The 21,199-nt window shown below is 41.2% G+C and overlaps 1 protein-coding gene and 1 pseudogene across 1 annotated transcript; both read left to right on the top strand.

Annotated features, from left to right (window-relative positions):
• Window positions 1-21,199, top strand: part of LOC104447285 — a 36,541-nt pseudogene that overhangs the window by 7,487 nt on the left and 7,855 nt on the right.
• LOC104447289 (monooxygenase 2) lies at window positions 7,722-10,101 on the top strand. Its single transcript, XM_039312306.1, has 5 exons — window positions 7,722-7,989; window positions 8,156-8,215; window positions 8,868-9,045; window positions 9,144-9,378; window positions 9,487-10,101. The coding sequence occupies exons 1-5, from the start codon at window positions 7,778-7,780 to the stop codon at window positions 10,053-10,055; spliced, it is 1,254 nt and encodes a 417-aa protein (XP_039168240.1). The 5' UTR covers window positions 7,722-7,777; the 3' UTR covers window positions 10,056-10,101.

Below are 21,199 nucleotides of genomic sequence, written 5' to 3'. Positions count from 1 at the left end.
AAAAAAATAAATTCATGCCTGGTCCTCTTTGATTTTGATACTTATTTCTTTCAGGCCCTTTCGACTAGTAAATTAATGGGCTTGGGTAGTCTCTCTGAAGGGCTATTTTTTTGGATTAGCTTTCCAAGCACTTTAGATTTGTCTTGCATTTCCTTGAATAAACAATCATTGTGTAACTTGACTACCAATGATAGAAATTTTCTTATACATTCTAGAATGGGCCATAGTGCTTTATTTTCTTATCCTCAATGCCATATTTGTCCGCTTGCAAAGTAGTCACATGTTCCATTTCCATTTAGCAAGACTCGTGCTAGTGATTTTTTTTTCATTAATTCATGTTGATATTCGGGGATCTTATCACACAACACATCATGATGTGTCTTGTTTTTTCCTGACAATTGTGGACGATTACTCCCGTGCCACATGGGTTATCTTGATGCAGTCAAAACATCAAGCTTTCTCCCATTTAATATTATTCATTTCCTTATCAAAGAACCAATTTGGGAAATTCTATTTAGCGCATTCACATTGATAATGGGAAATAATTTTTCAACAATCATTGTCCCTCTATTTTCTCATCTCATGGCATCCTACATGAGAGTTCCTGGACCTACACCTCGCAGTAAAATGGGATAGTGGAACACAAACATTGCCATTTTTGGAAGTTGCATGTGCACTGAAATTCCAAGCCTCCATTCCAGAAACCTTTTAGGGAGATTGTGTGGTCACGGCTACTTACTTGATCAATCGCATGCCCACTCGAATCCTCGATAGAAGAAATGGGTCCCCACACCCAGAGTAGTATATTTATGAGATATCCAAATTTAAAGAAAGGATACCATGTCTTTGAGCCTTCCACAGGTGAATTCTTCGTAAGCAGGGACATTTCTTTCCATGAGGACATCTTCCTGTTTCATGAAAATCTGCTGTCAAGATTCAAGCAACCGGGGGGATTCTCATCAATTTTTATTTGAGGATGCACTATCTGCAGATTCAAAGTATGTTCTGACTATGCCTTCAGCACCCGCTCCAATTCCAGATGAGAATATTGCTTCTGTTTCAACATTAGAACAAGCAACTACTAATATGCCCATTGAAGAAGCTTCCAGTTCTTTACCAAGGTCTTCTAATGATGAACCATCATCCTCTCCATCGATGCAGGATCCTCCATGGTGTTCTGGGTGCCCCACACGTCCACCAACATGGACTAAAGACTATGTCTGTGCTGCATTCAACTCACCAAGTATTAATTACCTAATCTTATCCTATGTTTCTTTCGATCAACTTTCTCTAGAACATAGGTGTTGCATTGGCTGTATATCAGAAGAACAAGAACCCTCTAATTATGATGAGGCATCCACCGATCCACGATGGAAAAAAGCTATGGAAGCTGAATTATAGGCCTTAGTAGAAAATCAAACATGGGAGCACTCACCGAAAGCCAATTGGATGCAAGTGGGTGTACAAAATCAAGTATCAAGTAGATGGCTCTATTGAATGTTACAAAACTCGATTGGTGGCTAAATGTTTCACACAACGAGGAGGTTTTGACTATCATAATACCTTTTCTCTAGTGGCCAAGGATGTCACAGTTTGTTCTTTCTTATCAGTTGCAACTCTTCATGATTGGGAATTACACCAAGTGGATGTCAATAATGCTTTCCTTCATGGTGATTTGGATGGGGAAATTTATATGGAACTTCCTCAAAGATTACAGAGACAAGGGGAGAATAGGGTATGTCGTCTCCGAAATCCCTTTATGGCCTCAAAGAGGCCTCTTGGCAATGGTATGCCAAATTTGCCAATGCTCTTGTGGCTGCAGGTTTCGGCCAATCCAGATATGATTATGCCTTATTCACATGGACAAAATGTATGTCATCCATCTTCTTGATGATATATTTTGATGGTATACTTATTATGGGAAATGACATAATTGCCACAAAGAGCTTTAAGGAGTCAAGGGATTCCTCTCAGCCAACAAAAGTTTGTACTAGAGATTGTATCTAAAGAAAGTCTATCAAGATGCAAACCGGCTATTATTCCAATTAAGCAAAACACAAAGTTAACTACGACAGATTATGATGTGGGAATATCTCAAGATGATGATCCTATACTTCGAGATCCGTCGAGTTATTGGAAGCTCATTGGAAAACTTATATATTTGACCATGACTAGACTTGATATATGTTGCGTAGTCCAAACTCTTAGTTAGTTCATGCATAGTCCAAAGCAGTCCCATATGAATGCCGCTCCAAAGGTCGTAAAGTACTTGAAGAAATGCCTAGGATTTGGGACACTTCTTTCCATGAAATGCAACATGGAAATGACAGCTTATCGTGATGCAGATTATGCTACTTATCTTATGCGCCGAAAGTCTATCACAGGTTTTTGCATTAAACTGGGGGAATCTCTACTTTTGTGAAAAACAAAAAAACAACCAACCATCTCACTATCTTCAGCTGAAGCAGAATATCGAGCCATGGCAAAGACCACTTGTGAGATAGTGTGGATACGAGGTTTACTTCGAGATTCTGGGGTGCAAGTAAAAGGACCAACCAAGTTATTTTGTGACAATGATGTAGCTATCAAACTTGCAGCAAATCCTATAGTGCATGAAAGAACGAAACATATAGAAATGGATTGCCATTTTACTCGAGACAAGATTCAAAAAGGAATAATTGAGACAAATCAGATTGGAACCACAAAACAACTGGCAGATGTTTTCACCAAACCCCTATGTTATAGACAACACGCATATCTATTAAGTAAGTTAGGTGTCTTGGACATCTACAAGCCACCAGCTTGAGGGAGAGTGTTAGAAGATATGCTCGAGATGTGACTGATTTATTATATCAATCAAATATTACATTTGATTCTTGGGATATTTTCTTTCCCTACGTTTGTATACATCATGTACTATAATTATAGAGCTCTATACACTTTAGTGATTACTGAAAGAGATACAGAAAATCTTCCCCTAAAATCTATTCTTCTTGCTCTTCCTTTGTCTTCCTCAATTCCTTTCACGACCATGGGCTGTCATTATCATGAAAAGCGAGTAAAGAACAGCCCAAGTGCCATAACTTGGCATGGAGGGATACTTAAGTGCCATAACATTAAAATGGTACACTTGAGTGCTAGTTTTGAAGTTAAATGGGACACTTAAGTGCCACTCTGGCGAAAATCCAGCCAAATGGCTGACGTGGCGACTTTCCGGCGAGTTTGGTCCAAAACGGCGTCGTTTTGCACGCTGATGTGGCGGAGAAAATGCAAAAGCGACGCCGTTTCGTGTCTACGTGTAAATAATAATATAAAAATTAATTAAATTAGATTTAAAATTAATTTTATTTAAAATATTCAAAAAATTTAAAAAATTAAGAAAAATTTTAAAAATTTTAAAAATTAAGAAAATTAAAAAATTAAGAAAATTAAAAAAAAAAAAAAGGGGCGGCGAGGGTTGAGCCCTTGCCGCCGCCGCCTCCTCGCCGTCGCGGGGAAGGGCGGCGACGGGAGGGCAGTGGACGGCCGGGTCGCCGGCCCCCGGCGACCCTCCCCACTCCCCACTCCGTCGTCGGCCCTTCTCGGCGGCGGCGGGGAGGCGGCGAGGGCCCGCGAGCCCTCGCCGGATCGGGAGAGGGCCACGACCCTCACCCTAGATCCGGGCGCGGGCCGCGACCCTCGCCCTAGATCCGACGAGGGCTCGCGGGCCCTCGCCGCCCCCGCCGAGAAGGGCCGGAGACGGAGTGGGGAGGGTCGGCGGCCGGCCGGCGGCGAGGGCCCGCGAGCCCTCGCATAGATCGGGGCGAGGGTCGCGGCCCTCGCCGATCGGCTCGCATTCCGGGGTCGTGACCCCGGCCGACCCTCCCCCTCCGTTGCCGGCCCTTCTTGGCGATGGCGGGGAGGCGGTGGCGGCGAGGGCTCGGCCCTCAGCCGCCCGTTCGAACCCCCCTTTTTTAATTTTTGAAATTTTCTTAATTTTTGAAATTTTTTAAATTTTCTTAATTTTTAAATTTTTTTAATTTTTTTTTTTTGAATATTTTAAATAAAATTAATTTAAATCTAATTTAATTAATTTTTATATTATTATTTACATGTAGACACGAAACGGCGTCATTTTTTGCATTTTCTCCGCCACGTCAGCGTGCAAAACGTCGCCGTTTTGGACCAAACTTGCCGGAAAATGGCCACGTCAGCCATTTGGCCGGATTTTCGATGGAGTGGCACTTAAGTGTCCCATTTTACTCCGATATTGGCACTTAAGTGTACAATTTTAAAGTTATGGCACTTAAGTGTTCTTTCGTGCCAAGTTATGGCACTCCAAGTGTCCCAAACTCCATGAAAAGCAGAGTCGTGTGCAGTAACAATAAGCCCGTTCATATTTATGGAATTTGTTTAAAATTGCAAAGTGCCACGCTAGATAGCTACTTTTGAGGTCAAAATCAGCGTCCTGCTGTCATTATTGAAGAAGAAGCATGCAACATCCTCGTTGCTCAAGCCGTAATGCGAGACGGCTTTACAGTCATGCATCATTGGCTGTGGGAATGGGACATCTCATGAACGTATCATAGGCAGTATTGTGCTTGGCCATTTGACCACGACTCTTCAAAAGCAAAGTTGTTCATCATTGGCCGTGTGAATGGGGCATCTCATGAGCGCAGCATAGGCAATATTGTGCCTGTGCATTTGGCCACGACACTCTTCAAAAGCAACCATATTGGCGAGGATGCAACTGAAGTGATCATCAATTATTATTTTTGGAATTCCGATGGTTCCGACGGTCAAATTTGATCTCCAAGAAGGGTCGGCTTCCCTCTGCTTGAATCCAATTCCCACTCGACAGAGCTTAGAAGCAAAGCAAATCTGATAAGATAATGAGCTCGTCTGCTGGATAAATGTGAAAACCCGAACCCAACCTTACCTTTTTTTTAGGACCTGCTTTCTATAACAACCGACTTGTCATTCAACATGAAGTTTCTCAAAAATAGGAGGAAACTAGAAGGCAAGATGGGCCAAAGACAAGGCTTCTTTCAGAACATTAGTTGTTTGGAACGAATCCTCCCGAACAAAGTACAGGACCTGGTTCTCAGACCAAAGAAGGTCCGTACAAGAATTTCTTAATGGGGATCGGTCCGTACAATCCCTGCCCTTTGGAACTGAATGATGAGGCATCCATCAGAACACCCATTTTCAAAACATCAGGTCCTGAAACCACCGGTGCTCTCCGATTAGCATTGCCGGATCATTTCCACTTTCGGCATCACTGTGTTGATGAGGTCCTCGAGGCGGTGTAGTTGAGTTTGGTCCAGCATGGCGTGGAGCTATCTCCACTCGTGCTCTTGAAGCATCTGCATCTGCCTTGCCCGTGCTGTTACGGGCCAATAGAGATGATGCAGGGTCGGCACGCCCCGTCATATTCTCTGGCAAAGTGTGCGACTCTGAAGATGCTACAGCTCAATCCATTTTGGTGCTGCCTTCGTATCTTCCGACATTGTAGCCAATAAGCACCGCCTCATGAGATCGATCCCATGTTCGCCCACGGTTGCTTGACGACCTCCTCGACCATCGTCCATGCCGAGCTAAATTGTAGAATCAATGTGAATTTCTTGCTGATATTTCAATTGCTAGAGAGAGAATTGAAAGGACATTAGAAATTTAGCTCGATCCCATGTTCGCCTGCAGTTGCTTGACGACCTCCTCGACCATCATCCATGCCAAGTTAAATTGTAGAATCAATGTGAATCTCTTGCCGATATTTCAATAGCTAGAGAGAGAATTGAAAGGACATCAGAAATTTAGCTTTATCCAAGAAAAATGTTAGGGACATGCAGAGATTTTAAAAAATGTATAGGAACATGCTGTATCGCCAAGTCCTCGACAACTTCATGAGCGGTCGGATGGCCGGTTAAATTATTTAATTTGGTAAAATTAAAATAATATTTATCTATTTTTTACCCAAAGTTGACCACATTTGGCTGGGCCTAACTTTCCCGTTCAACATCTCTTGATTTTTACCCCTACAAAAAGCTCCTAACCCGATTGTTTAAAAAATGCTTTTTTTTACCTAAGTTTGGGAAAATTTTTATCGGTCAAAAAATATATTTTCAAACATATTTTCAAATGGTTTGACTGAGCAACTATCCAACTTTCTCGTTTGAATGTCGAAAAGTGCTACGAAATTGAGGATATCTTCATTGTATTCGACAAATCTTGTATGGACCCAAGAACACTTCAAAGTCTTAAAAAGTTGGTACTTCACGATCTTCCAAAATTGAAAAATATTACCTTGCTCATTGATCTATCTGTATTTAAAGAGGGTTGAGATAGCTTCATATCCATCTTTCTTGAAACTTCACTATCAATCTAAAATCCATTGACGATAAATAAAGATGGTTGTCTGCATAAGTGTGGCAAGATAATAATATTGAACAAAAGCTTACGATCTTTTTACAATTTCAGTTTGTCTTTCTCTATAGCTCTCTACTATTTGTACATCTTGTGTGTTGTTGCTGTACAGGTGATGAAAACCATCTAATTGGTAAAAAAATTTAAGATTGATATTTGTGTATTTTTTTTAATCTAGATTTGACTATATTTTGACCATGCATAATTTTTTTGCATCAACGAAAAGTCTAATACTGTGGTTCGATATGAAAAAAGTGTTGGAATCACGATGGTCTAGGTTTAACACAATCTCATTACATTGAAAATGAATTGAGAGGTTAAAAGGTTCTAATCAAATATTTAGATAATCCTTATATTCCACACATAACTTTTAGAAAGAATACTAAAAACAATATTAGGCAACTAGAGTATTTTCAAGTAATCGACAACATTCTGTATATCACGAATTGCACTAGACTAAATTTAGCATACTCAATAGGAATATTGAGTAAATGTATAGGTAATCCTGGTCACCAGCATTTGACTGCACTGTTGAAAGTGTTAGATTATCTAAAAAAAAGTAAAGACCATGTTATGTAAGAAGACAAATATCCTATTGTTTTAAAAGGCTATATTGATGCCCACTTGAGAATTATGATTAATTGAGTTGACTAGCGGATATGTGTTACGTTAGGAGGTTTCGTAATATCGTGAAAATCTAGTGGATATGATAGAGGACGACTAGTCGATCGTAAAGAGTGGTCAACAGAGGACATTTGGTCAATCTGGGCATTTGACGCAAACACTGACGTTGCTGCTGGAATTTTCACCCAAAAAAAGTTGCTGCAACTGAAGTATCCAAAATGTCACTAAAAAATTGTTAAATGAAAGCCAGCCCCCTCACGTAAGACTCCTTAATAAAGACCAAGCTCAAAATTGGCAAATATGAAAAATCTTACTGTCAATCAGACAATTTACAGCTTAAAAAGGTACACGTTTTAAACTTATGGATGTCACAAGGCTAAACCCAACAAAGCAAGTTCAAATCCACCTTAGAATAGCGAAAGCTTAATAAAGTAAAGAAAAGAACCGAAGAGAATCTGGAAAAACAAATGAATTTGAAAAGTCTATATTCAGGTTGGAAATTTTAATTTCACTCCTTTTGAAATAAAAACCTAAATTTTCTGGAAATGGCTCACGTTGCATTCAATTATTGCCCCCCATTCTGTGGCTGTAATTTTCATTCAACGATGCTTCTGTAGCATTCGTAAGCAGGGACGTGGCTATCAAAAGACGACAAGTTTGCCACTCCATAAATAGGGACCGCAAGATAAGAGACTCCTTATCCCAAAAGCACACGTGCGCACACTCAACAAGCTCGAAGTAGAACACGACCATGGAGGAGGTGGTGATAGTCGGTGCCGGCATCGCAGGTCTGGCGACGGCAGTGGCCCTTAAGAAGGTCGGTGTCCGAGCCCTCGTCCTTGAGAGATCGAAGGAGCTCCGAACGACCGGTGCGGCTCTCGGTCTCTTCGCAAATGCATGGGTTGCGCTCGATGCACTCGGCGTTTCGGACAAGCTCGCTGCCCTGTACGCTCCTATGGAAAGGCGAGGTCCTTGTTCGCTCGATGCTCTCGGTGTTTTGGGAGCTTCTTAAATCGGTTATTGATCCAGGATGCTGGACCTTGATCTGTCCTACAATTTCTCAAAGATGAAAAAAATAATTTTACTTATATATATATATATATATATATATATATTTGTACTTGGTCAGGGGATACATAACTAATGTCAAGACTAAATCGATTCAAGAAGTGCATTATCCAGGCAACAGGTGAATCTCAAATTTCCTCTCATATATGCTAATTTACTGTTTAATGTTTCAGACTGGTTAATTTCTTGTAATTGGTTACTATATGTTTTATTTTGCACAAAATGATACAAATGACCGTCAGAAATATACCATGAATGAGACTATTAGCCCTTATTTTGACAACTCATCTTTTAAGAAGATCATCAATAATAGAGTTTGAAAATATAATACTCCTTTTGTTAGATAGAATTGGGTAATTTATTCTATTATGTTGTTGAAAATATGTCTAGAATTTGAGACCCATAAAGAGAACTCGATCCAACTAGGTTTCCTAGATTAAGTAAAATTTCACAAGAAATTTCCTATTTTGGATCTAATTCTTTTCTATATAAGAAGGGGTCTTTTTCGTGAAGAGCAACCCCCATTGAGAGACCAATGAGAGTGTTTAAATAACTCAATTGTAATTATAATTTTCGTTAGTGGGTCTTGTGCCATTTTTTCGTGTGGAGTAGATCTCATTGACCAAGTCACGTAAATTCAATATTCAATTTATTTTCTTGTCCTGTTTATCTTATACTTCAACTGTTTTTTTTTTCTCCCACAACAATGTTATTATTTTATGCATGTCATTTCGTATTCCAAGCATAGAAAATCATTCCATCTGGATTGAGCAGAATGGAGCCCAACCAAGAGCGGTCCACCGAAAAGTCTTGTTGGAAGTTCTGGCGGAGGAGCTTCCTCCAAATAGCATTCGATTCTCTTCCAAGATAACTTCCATCGAAACCCAAGTAGAACACGGCTTGTCCACTTGTATTGTCATGCTCGATGATGGGACCATCATAAAGTCTAAGGTTCCCTACAATTTCTAGAGAACCTTCTTTTGGTTTCAAATATCATGAGATAACTTATTGACTTTAGCTTATCCACACTGAAAGTATTATACATGTAGGTTGTTATAGGATGCGATGGCGTGCACTCTATCGTGGCCCGTTGGCTTGGACTTCGCTTGCCAGTCTATTCAGGCCGGTCGGCAGTGCGCGGATTGTCCGTGTTCCCAGAAGGTCATGGTTTTGATCATGGCCATTCGATTCAACAATTTGTGGATGTGGGCAAGAGGGCAGGTTTTATTGCTCTCAATGATAAGGAAGTGTATTGGTTCTTGGGGGCCACGTGTCCTCCTAAAGGTACCATGTATACTACATTATATCTTCCGCTGAGATTCCCAACCACGATGGCTCTTTCAATACTAGCTTACTAATCCTCCTCGATCCCTAACGCTTGCATTCATAAAGGTGTGGAAAAAGGAGTAGATCCAGAAATGATACAAAGGGAGGTGATGGAAAATTTGGCGAAGGACTTCCCACCCGTGTTCCTCGATGTCGTCAAGCACTCCGATCTTTCGAGTTTGACATGGGCGCCTCTGATGTTCCGATATCCTTGGGACATCCTATTCGGAAACCTATTCCGATCAAGCGTCACGGTGGCTGGAGATGCTATGCAGCCAATGACTCCCGACTTGGGCCAAGGAGGATGTTCGGCTCTCGAGGACGTGGTGGCATTGGGTAGGCACCTTGGGGACTCAATTGCCAAGCACGGCAAACTGATGACCAGAGACATTGGATTTGCTATAGAGAGGCACGCAAAGGAGAGGAGATTGAGGGCAGCGACACTGGTCACAGCATCGTACTTGTCGGGATGGGTGCAACAAGATGAGTCTAGTCGGTTCATGAGGTTCCTAAGAGATGTCATATTCTATGGGCTCCTCTTGGGTAGAGTAGTGAATGGTATTACAGAATATGATTGTGGGAAGCTTCCTAGTGTCTCCTCTTTGCCTTCACGTGAGTCTGAAAGCTCCATCTAACTATGGAGTTGCAATCGGATTTTCGTCTTCTATTTTTGTTTAGTAATCGATGATGAAATTTATTGCAATGCATAACACAAAAGTTCATCATATTGTTTGTCCCACGGTTGCACTTTTTTTTTTTTTTTTTTTAAATTCTTATGAATCTTTTCACTTGATGATAAGTTGCAATATATGATTATATTTGGTCAAATCTTTCTAAGTTTGGGTTGATATTTGTTCGACAGTGTGGTAGATACGCGGATTCTCAATTGATACCTTACTTTTCTGGATGTATTTATTTAAAATTATTATTAAGTAACAAGATTCGTTGGAATGAAGTGTCTTCTCTCATTGGCAAACCGAATATCTTTTTCTTGGATTCCAACCAAGAGCCGCCGTCAAACATTGTCTCCCTCACTTTTGACCTCGTGATTTTGGTTGGGGGGTTAGGCAATAAGGAGGTAGAAATCCCATAATTACCCTCCCATTGACTTCTTGGCCGAGGTGAAGAGCTGAGGGTTTAATGGTCTCTTCGCGCCCTGGGCGCCGCCCTCTAGACCTTCGCGTGCGGAAGGCGAAACACGAGAGCGCAAACGTTTGCAAACATGGACTTTTCCTTCCTCGCGTGATTTTTTTTTTTTAAATTGCAATTCGATAATTATATTTCATTTGATTTCAAGATCTTTTATTTTATTTTTGTCAATTACGTGAAATTTAAATATAGGCTAACCAAATATAATTTGTTCAGCCTTGACCTGATTCTTTAAGCTTCAAACAAAGAGAGATTTCCCACTTTTTTTTTTTTTTTTTTTTCATGAATGGTACGTGAAGTTTTAGCAAGCTGTACATCATACTTTCTTTGACAGTATAAGCGAATAAAATAACCTTGAGAAAAAAAAGATCACTTTCTATGCATGCTTGGTCTTGATACTTGGCCCCTTGGAGCGCCTGTTACCGGGTCTAGAGGAAAACTCCTTCGACAGTAGTGAGGCAAATCATTGAGTTCAAATTTGCGACCTCTCTTCATAAGATTTCATATGATATCGAGATGAAATTTGATATTTTGAAGAAAGGGAAATTTAGCATCAGAGGACTATTTCTTTTCTAACTTGACGATCCAAGATCGATCTCGCTCTTGCTCCCTCCGCCTAGTTCCTTTGATTTTCCTCCATCATCTTACCATTTCTTTGTTGTTTCATATCAGTCCAATGCACGAGTAATGCCACGTCAATCCTGTACAAAACCATTCAATAGTCGATACGTGTGATGTTCGGACCCACCCACCATAAACCCCCCATCCTTTCTCTCTTCGATTATATGTTTTTACTTTTTTTTTTTCTTTTTTTTTTTTTCTCTTCACCTTCTTCCCTTCACTCCGTTGTGACGAAAATAGATGTATGTTAACTCAGACTCGCCATCAACTTCAACCCCCTTCAATCACCTTCCACCACTGCCTCACCGCCATCCCAGTCCTCCATCGTCGGGCCCGAGCCTCGGATTTTGGATCTAAGCGGTCGACGGAGGCAGCGGGTGAGGCGGCAATGTCGCTTGTTGACGCGGCGAGTGGCCTTGACCTCCACCGACGCAAGGGGCATGGGAGGAGTCAGATAGGGAGGGAGAGAGAAAAGTGGGGATATAGGAGAGAGAAAAGTAGGGGAAACTGGCCTGACAATGTGGGCCCACGTTGGACATGTGGCGCAATTTGAGGTTCCTTCTCATTTGCCACATTGGAGCACTAGCCAATATTTTCTTCAGGATTGTTGCACCTTGTTTGAAGCTCTTGAGATATTGGACCTCTCTTTCCTTTGCCTCAACTCAAGCTCAAAAGCTCAAAAGCTCTTTGTCTTGGTTGAACTTGGAACCTGAAACCTCCATTGACATTGCCTTGCGGTTTAAGCATTCGCTCTGCTGCCTTTGGCCCTTCCTTGGCATGTGAAATTCCTTACTAACATGGCTTTAGATGAATAAGGTGGTGGCTATCAAGAACTGACAAGGTTTGAGCTATCCTTGTTTCTTTCCTCGCTAAACCATGTAGAGACCCATCTGACCTTTTGAGACGGTAAAGATCGGATTTTGATGAAGCATTAGGAGGGAAGCTCTTTGTTTTTTTAAATACTGGTCACAAGTAGTGAACCTTGTAGTGGTGTTACCAGGTGGTTGTTGCGAATGCTTGTTTACTTGTGTTTGTCAATGTCCATGCATATCTACAAGCTTGTTGCTTCCGATACAAGTCCTTGAACCTGATGAAAACATCCGAGTTTTTCTATGCTGATTCAGGATTTTCAAAGGACAGGATACTAAACAAGAAGGGCTGGCTTTTCTTTGTTGATGTCTTTTGGGGTTACTGACCATTGCATTTACGTCGTTAGGGGGGCCACTATTGATTGATTGTTGGTGTTTCTAGATGCAGAGCTCCCTGGTTAGATCTGCACTTGGTTTATTTAACCTCTCTGTAGTTAGACTAATAAATATTCTACATGGGATTACAAATGCACTCTCAAACAGTATTCAGCTAATGACCTTTTATGTGATGCACCTTGAGGAACTGATGAAGTTCCTCGGTGAAAAGAACTGTTCTTTCCTTTTGTTCTACTTTTGTCTGGGTGTTCATCCTATTACAGAGCAAGTGAAAGTAAACCGTTTGTGTCTGTTGATATTATTTTTTCACTGTTCTCGATCATGGCATCCCTGTTGGCCGCCGAGGAGGCTTAGCAGGATTGGCATAGCTAGAAAACTGAATATGTAGGAGGAGAATATGAAGATTTGTGTACCTTATGTGGAATCCATCGTTCTTTATGTGGAATGACGACGATCCAATGCTTAAATGATGAGCCGACGCTCGGGTTCTTCTCCTCTATGACCCTCGGCTCTTGGCTCGATGAGATCGCCACTCACGGTTTGCCTTATGTGAGGTGAGAGAGTTTCTGGAAGAATGAGGGTTAGAGGAGGGACCTTAGCGCTATTTATAGAGTTTTGGACGGGCCCTCTCATCACAGGTCGGGCCCAACTCGGCCCACACAATGCCAGGCCCATATTCGACCATTAAGAAAACCTTATGCCTCACCTTATTAGACTAAGCTCGTAAAACGGTAATTACAATCTCAATTAATGTAGTCCACATAAGGAAAATTCTTACATTCTCCCACTTGGGCTATATTAATTGAGATTATACTTTATGTGTACACCTTTATGTTGGTCTAGTGGCAATTCTTAATAGCCAATCCTATCCCATAAAGTCTCCAACATTGAATCATGGCAGTAACTGCATATATTCATACAGAGCCTTCCATGGTTACGAATGTTTTCAACTTTATTGATATGGATTCAATATGGTTGTGTGGCAAACGGATAACATCTCATAAAGAGTAATACCTTATGTGTTATCTCCCTTATCGGTCACTATTCTCTTACCTTAAGTAGTATAGAAAACCGGATGTGCCACTAGAGAATATCCTTATGGTTCTAATGAACCCACATATGTTTTAGCTTTATGTTTAACCTTTCTTTATGTGTAATCAAGACATATGTTCAAGGCTGATAACCAGATGCCTCCAGCCTTCACTCAAGGCTTACACAATACCTTGAGATTTTCATTACATATAATCAATTCAATATGGTGACCACACATTCATAAACACTTTATTGAATGTGCAACATATATAAACTTTATTAGAGCAAAATCAAAACAGCTCCCACTAAAACGACATCATCCAATGATGCTCCTTAGCCCATGTTCACGACATGTCGTTCAAGTACACAAGGGCGAAAATCTTTAATTTAGTGGGTCTACAACCACATCATATGTGGAAATATGCTATACTGTAATGTCACCATTCTGTATTGTTTCTTTATGGTCAGAAACTTGACCATCATAATCCTAGACCTCTCGAGACCCTTATTGTTGTTGACAAACAACACTGAAGAGTTATTATCTCGATACAACCGTATAAGTCTATTCATAATATCAAATATGATCAACTCTTTAATGAGGTTCCGAAGTTAAAAATCCTGAGTAATAGCTAAAATACATGTTATAAACTCTGATTATATGATAAAGGATAACATAGATTTCTATTTATTGCTTTGTCCTAACATTGCACCTTTTGCTAATACACTAGCATAAAGTGTATCCTTTATTTGGATTTTCCAAAAATTTGAATAAGGACAATACCAGATATTCAATCTATCAGCTCTAACAATAGCAGCAACTCTAGGCTTATTGAATATTTTCAAAATACAATCAACATATGCAATCTGAGATAAATCTAACATATGCTAAGAACGATCTCTATAGATCTCAATGCCAAGGACAAAAGGTACTTGACCAGGGTCTTTCAAGTCAAAAATCATCGACAATATTTATTTTATCTTATGCAGTAATCCATTGATGCTATCGCAAGTAAGTTATTATTTACATGGAATTTGAGAAAACTAAATTTTCTCCCGTTGACCTTATAGTATATACACTGATTTACTTTATTTTCAGCAAAACTCAATGAAGTGATAACATTATAAAACTTCAAGCATCGTCTGATCTACAAACTCTCTTAAGGCCATAAATAAGGGTTTTTAGTTTACACACAAGCTTACCTGAATCATCCACCGCAAAACCTTTGGGTTATTCCACATAGACTTCTTTATCAAGGTATTCATTGAGAAACACAATAACAATCATATATCTAATGTAACTCCATATAAAAATGAGCCTGTAATACCATATTCACTCTGAAATACCATATCGAGTGTGTTTTTAGTTGTTTATTACAATTTTCTCATGTACCACCTCAACGCTTCCGCGTACCTAACAAGTGATATTAGAGTAAATGGTCACATACCCAACAATTCCTGCTACTTGGGATGATAGTATTGCAGCACAACGTACACTAAATAATGCTTGCAAGCGTTACAAAAAAGCTAGGCTTGAAAGAGCCAACTTGTTGGAAGATATGCTCGAGATGTGCGATATCCATTCATATTCAAATTGATTTATTATATCAATCAAAGATTGGATTTGATTCTTGGGATATTTTCTTTCCCTTCATCTGTAGACATCATGTACTATAATTATAGAGCTTTGTACACTTTAGTAATTAATGAAAGAAATATAGAAAATCTTCCCCTAAAATATGTTCTTCTTGCTTTTCCTTTGTCTTCCTCAATTCCTTTCATGGTATTACAGCAATTGTACTCTTAATTTAGCTTCCGCCCCTTTATCAATTGATTGCCTGTAGGTCTTCCTTGTTCTTGCAGCAAAGGACATACTAACTTGAAAAAAAATGTTAGCATTCCGGTGTAGGAATCAGTTTCTTGAAACCACAAAAACAAGCAAGAAAAGGAGAGCTTTTTTTTTTTTTAACCATCACAATGACCCAAAATCAGCCATCAACTTCTAAAGAACATATCCAAGAAGAGATAATGCCAGAAGCTCCGAACATTCAAGATCTTGCCTTAAACCCACCTAGTAGAGTCGTTGGAAGCCAAGAGTAGCCGATTCGGGCCCAACATATGCAATGGCCACCATCTTAGGCCCAGCCAAATTTGGGGCAACCCTTTATCGGCCAAACATTCCAGTGGCTGCCCGTTCAGATGTAGCCTAATCCTTGATATTATGGGCCAAGCCCAAACACCTTATGGCCAGGAAATCAAAGCCACGAAAATAGTGCCCGGTCTAATGGTGGCTTGCGAGCCATGAACGAGGCAAGGCCAACCATTGGGACGGGATCCTTCAATGCGAGGTGATCGATTGGGTCGAGAGATTTGAATGCAGGTTTTCACAGTGCGGGGCAAAAAACTAAGTCGAGTAATCTGGGTATGGGAGAAAATCCCTACCCATTTCCGCCGCCTGGGTTCTTGCCATATTCGATCTAAGCCATGACTGGTCACCTAGAGCCCAGCGACCCCCTATTTGTCTCCATCGCTGATGTACCAGAAATTCGACTAACCACCCATCAGTTAACCGGATCGGAAAATTACTTGACTTGGGCATGAGAGCTTTAGCGAGCTCTCATTACGAAGGATAAAGATGGTCTTATCAATGGGACCATTCCGACCTCAACATATGAAAGGATGATACGGTAATGGAGAAAATGTAATCATCTAGTGAGAACGTGGATCGGACATTGTGTTTCCCTTGAAGTTGCAGCCGGCTTACCTCCCATAGAGGACTCAAAAATCATGTGGGACAACATAAATGAGATGTGTGAGAAGTTAGACCAAGCAAAAATTTTCTCGCTCACCCAGGCACTCTCAATCTGAAGCAAGGAAACATGTCTATTATGACATGCTTCAAAAACGTGCTTCAAAAAGCTATTAGCTCTTTGGAATGAACTGGGGGCAGTAGAGGAGAAGCTCGAGGGAACCAAGACAACTCTACAGCAGTACAAAGTGATGAAAGAAAGAGAGAAAGCAACAAGATTCCTTTTGATTTTGAATGAATTTTTCTTGATGTTCCAATCTCAAACCTTGGTGATGGATCCGGTATTGCCGCTTGGACAAATATACCAATTGGCCATTCAGGAAGAAAGCCAATGGCTTACTTTGCCATCCCTAGCTCGGACCCGCCCACCTCCGGCGCATCGCCCGCTTCTTCTCCAGCCTCCATCGCTGCCGCTTGCCTCCTCCCTGTCCAACTCCTCCCTCGCCCCTTGCGCCGGTGGAGGTCAAGGCCCCTCGCCCTGTGGACAAGCCGCGGTACCGCCTCACCCGCTGCCTCTGTTGACCTCTTAGATTCAACATCTAGGGCTCGAGCCTGAACGACGGAGGATCGAGACGGTGGTGAGGCAGTGGTGGAAGGCGATTCACGAGGGTTAAAGTTGATGTACGTTTAGGGGTGAGCATGGTCCAGGTTGGGCCGATCCACCCCCTAACCGTAGGACCAACCCGCACAGGGTTGGTCCTCAATTTTTGGGACCAAGGATTGATCCTATTGAGCTTGGGACCGATGACCGAATCGACCTAGTGGGTTCAATCCGGTTCCAGGGTCAACCCGATACCAACTGATAAATTTTTATTTCATTATTTGTACTCCTTAGAAAAGCAATTGAGGACCGAACCAACCCAATGGGTTCGGTCCGATTCGAAGGTCAACTTGGGTATAACCATTAATTTTGTTATTTCATTTTTTGTATTCCTTGAAAAGGCAACCGAGGACCGAACCAACTCAATGGGTTTGATAATAAGCAAGGTCAGCTAAGAAAGGCAAGCGGTGAGGGTCGAGTGGGGTAAGCGTTGAACAAAGTGAGCATCGAGTGTCAAGCGATGAGCAAGCCAAGTGAGCATCGAGCGACGAGCGGCACAAGTGACCCAAAGCTAGTGAGACGAGTGTTGAGTGGCAAGCGGAGAAGTTATTTCTTTCGATTTTGGCAAATTGAAAACTAAGAGGACAAATAAGACAGAAGAGAACGAGTATTAGAGGAGAATACTGTAAAGAGTTGTTTATGCCCTTTTGGACGCCGTAAGACTTGCTCATAAAAACATTTTCCTCCATAAATTATGACTATTGATACCGTAAAAGACATTAAAAATCTAAGTTATTAAAGAACAATGTAAAAACTTGAACTCCTTATTAAAGAGTTGTTTTATGTTAATGACGCCATTTATTTTAAGGTTTTCTCTATATAAAAAAATTAAAAATAATACATTCGATATAATATATATAGTCGGGGTTAGTCCGAGTTGGACTGACCCTAAACTCCCAAAACTGAGGACCAACTCGCACAATGCTTAGGATCAAGGACTGACCCAGTCTCCCTAGGAACTGGACCAGGACCGATAAGGTTGGGCTGGTCTAGGGTCGATCCAGGGTTGACCCTGAACAGATGCTCACCCTTACGTACTTCTGTTGTTGTCACGGCAGAGCGAAAGGAAGAAGGTGAAGAGAAAAAAATAAAAAAAAAAAAAAAGAAAAAAAGAAAATGAAGAGAAAAAAAGTAAAAACATATAATCGAAGAGAGAAAGGATATGGGAGGGTTTCTTGTAGGTGGGTGAAGACGTGAAACGTGTCAGCTATTGAATGGTTTTGTATAGGATTGACGTGGCATTACTCATGCGCTAGAATGACCTGAAACAATGAAGAAATGGTGAGACGATAGAGGAAAATCAAAGGAAGGAGGCAGAGGGAGCAAGAGCGAGATCAATCTTGCATCGTCGAGTTAGAAAAGAAGAAAAAAGAGAGAGAGAAAAAAAGAAGAAGCTATCCAACGCTAAATTTCCCCTTTCTTCAAATTGTCAAATTCAACCTCGATATCACATAAAATCTCGTCAAGGAGGTCACGAATTGGAATTCGATGGTTTGCCTCACGATAGTCAAAGGAATTTAACAAGCGCTCAAAGGAGTCAAGTATCCAGACCAAGCATGCATAGAAAGTCATCTTTTTTTCTCAAGATTATTTTATTTGCTTATACTATGAAGGAAAATGTGGTGTATGGCTTGTTGAATTTTCATGTACCATTCGTGAAAAAAAAAAGGTGGGAAATCTATATGTTTGAAGCTTAAAGAATCAGGATTTTAGAGATGATCTTGTATGCGAAGTTGCAAAGGCTAATGGGCCGAAATTGTTCTAGCTTTTCTGGGTTTTTGGTTTTGGGGATGAGAGTGATTTGGGTTTTATTGAGGGCTGGATTTAGGGTTCCGGTCTCGAAAAAAAGTTGCACTTCCCGAAGAAAGTCTCCTTTAATGTCTTGCCAATGCTGCTGGAAAAAAAGACCATTCAGACCATCCGGCCCAGGAGCTTTAATAGCTCCCAACTGGTTGGTTGCTTCGGAAACTTCTTCCATAGTAACTGGTGTAGTGAGTTTAAGGTTCATAGCCGCATCAACCGACATTGGAATTTGATTTAAAATGGGCTGGAAGTTCCTGGGACCCCCTGATGTATAGAGGTTTTTGAAAAAATCCACCGTCATTTCCTTGAGAGTTTCGTCGTTCCTTACCCATTGTCCTTCCGCATTCAGCAGCATCGAAATTCGATTCCTATTTCTCCGTTGTATGGTTGTAGCATGAAAAAACTTTGTATTCCTATCCCCCCATTTCAGCCACTTAATTCTGGATCGCATACTCGAACATCTCTCCTGGCGCCAAAGAGATTCAATCTCTTTATAAATGTGTTGAATTCTTTGATGATCGTAACTCAATGTAGGGGAATTCATTAGAATTTGAAGTTCATTTTTCAGCTCTTCGATCTTCTTATAAGCATTGGGGAATCTTTTTTTGCTCCATGCAGCTAGTTGTGATGCCACTAAGCGCAGTTTCTCAGCCATATTTTTCCTTTGGGAATTCTCCCATGTGCGTTTGACAATTCGCTTGCACTCCTCATCTTCGGTCCAATAAGCTTCATATTTAAACTCTTTCGTTTGCGAACCTGATTGGGTACAAGTGACAAAATAAGCGGGCTGTGGTCGGACCCAATAGCTGGTAGGGCTGTAACTTCTGCATTTGGATAGGTTATCCTCCATTCCATGGTACAAAGAGCTCTGTCCAACCTTTTTTTAACATTATCGTCTCCATACCTTCTATTTGTCCAAGTAAAAGCGCACCCTTTGCTTTCCAGATCCATCAACGAGCAAGCATGTAAGAAGTCTCTGAATGCTGTTAGGCGAAAGTGTTCTGCCAACCTCTTACCCACCTTTTCCCAATGGTACAAAATTTCATTAAAATCCCCGATGCAAAGCCAAGGGAGATGATGGAAGGCACTTTCTCGTTGAATTTCATCCCATAGTAAAACTCTGTCACGAAAATCATTGGGAGCGTGAAGGAAAGTAATCCGCATAAGCTGTCTAGTGTCATGAAGTTGGCACTGGACATTAATAAGATAATTAGAATGCGATTCCACGGAAATAGTGACCCGATCATCCCAGAAAAGAGCTAGGCCCCCTGAGGTTCCTGTTGGATGCACCAGAAAACTGTTTGAGAGCTTCAGCCGCCTCCTTAGTCTTTGTACCGTCTGCTCTTGGTTTTTAGTTTCCATCAAAAAGATAATATTGGGCTTATCCTGAGTTACAAGGGCTTTCAAAGCCCGAATTGTCAGGGGGGAGCCCAACCCCTGACAATTCCAACTAAGTAGCTTCATGGTTGACCCGGTGGCTTATTAGGGCTAGCCACCAAAGCCCATTGAGTTGTTTTCTCCTCCTCTGTAATAGGGATCTCCACTAATTGTAGGTTATCAGAGGATGAGGTCTTTGATGATTGGGCCCCATATGGGCAAAACCTCTTCCCTTTCTTTGATGAATGGAGCTTGGAAGATTTGGCTTTTCCTTTAGCTGGGGCTCTTTCAGCCATTGGCTGATCCCGCCTCTCTGTTTCCGCTTCTTTTAATTGTTCGTTATCCATTGTCATTGAGGATTCCGTCTCTAAGCAGCTATTGCCTCTTTTTTGAGGTCCTTTTCCTTCAAAAATAGTTAGGGCTCGAGAGGAAATGAGATGGTCATCCTTTTGTTTTGGCGCCTCCTCCGATAGGTGTTGACTAGGGGTTGGTAACAGGTGTTGCGGTGTTGTGTTTTTTGCTGGCTGAGCATGAGAAGTTTCTGCAACAAGAGGAGGTTCTGGTGCCATTTCTTGGTCTTCAAGGAGTTGGGCCTGTTTACCATAAAAAATTTTACCGTAAGGGCTGAGTTCTCGAACCTCTGCTCGCAGCCAGTTGCCGAAATTCCTTGGTAAGCTCTCTTCCAGTCTTGTGGTTTCATGTGTAATCTCTTTGCATGCGGTAGCATTATGACCAATTCTACCACAAGAATAGCAATAATGCGGCAACCGCTCGTATTTGAATTCAATCCATAATTTTTTCCTTCCTAAGTTGATGACGACCCCAGTTTTGAGAGGGTTAGCTAAGTTCAAATTGATCCTAGCTTTACCAACTCGATATTTACTGTTGCCTTTAGCTTCCAGCTTCACATCAATGACTTCGCCAATCTTTGAAGCTACCTCTCTAACAACGTCCGTCGTTACTCTGCCAAAAGGTAGGCCAAACAGCTGAACCCAAAAGGAACAATGAGAGAAATCATAACACATTTCTGGAATGTCAGGGTCACATGGCTGGAGCACAAGGAGGTTGCTAGCGAAAGACCATGGCCCGGAATCTAAGACTCGCTGCTTGTCGGCTTCTGATTTGAAGGAGAATGAAAAGAAACCGGGTTCTAATAAGGTACAGGATAGATTTTCCGTCTTCCAT

Source organism: Eucalyptus grandis, chromosome 5 (assembly GCF_016545825.1).
Source record: "Eucalyptus grandis isolate ANBG69807.140 chromosome 5, ASM1654582v1, whole genome shotgun sequence".
NCBI classification, from domain to species: domain Eukaryota; kingdom Viridiplantae; phylum Streptophyta; class Magnoliopsida; order Myrtales; family Myrtaceae; genus Eucalyptus; species Eucalyptus grandis.
The sequence above is the reverse complement of the archived record's forward strand: the minus strand, read 5'-3'. Positions and strand labels throughout refer to the sequence as shown.

Excerpts from the sequence above, each read along its gene's own strand:
- LOC104447289 (XM_039312306.1), top strand. The coding sequence starts at position 7,778 with ATGGAGGAGGTGGTGATAGTCGGTGCCGGCATCGCAGGTCTGGCGACG. Across the intron at positions 7,990-8,155 it reads CTGTACGCTCCTATGGAAAG|GGGATACATAACTAATGTCA; the intron begins GCGAGGTCCTTG and ends GTACTTGGTCAG. Across the intron at positions 9,379-9,486 it reads GGCCACGTGTCCTCCTAAAG|GTGTGGAAAAAGGAGTAGAT; the intron begins GTACCATGTATA and ends GCATTCATAAAG.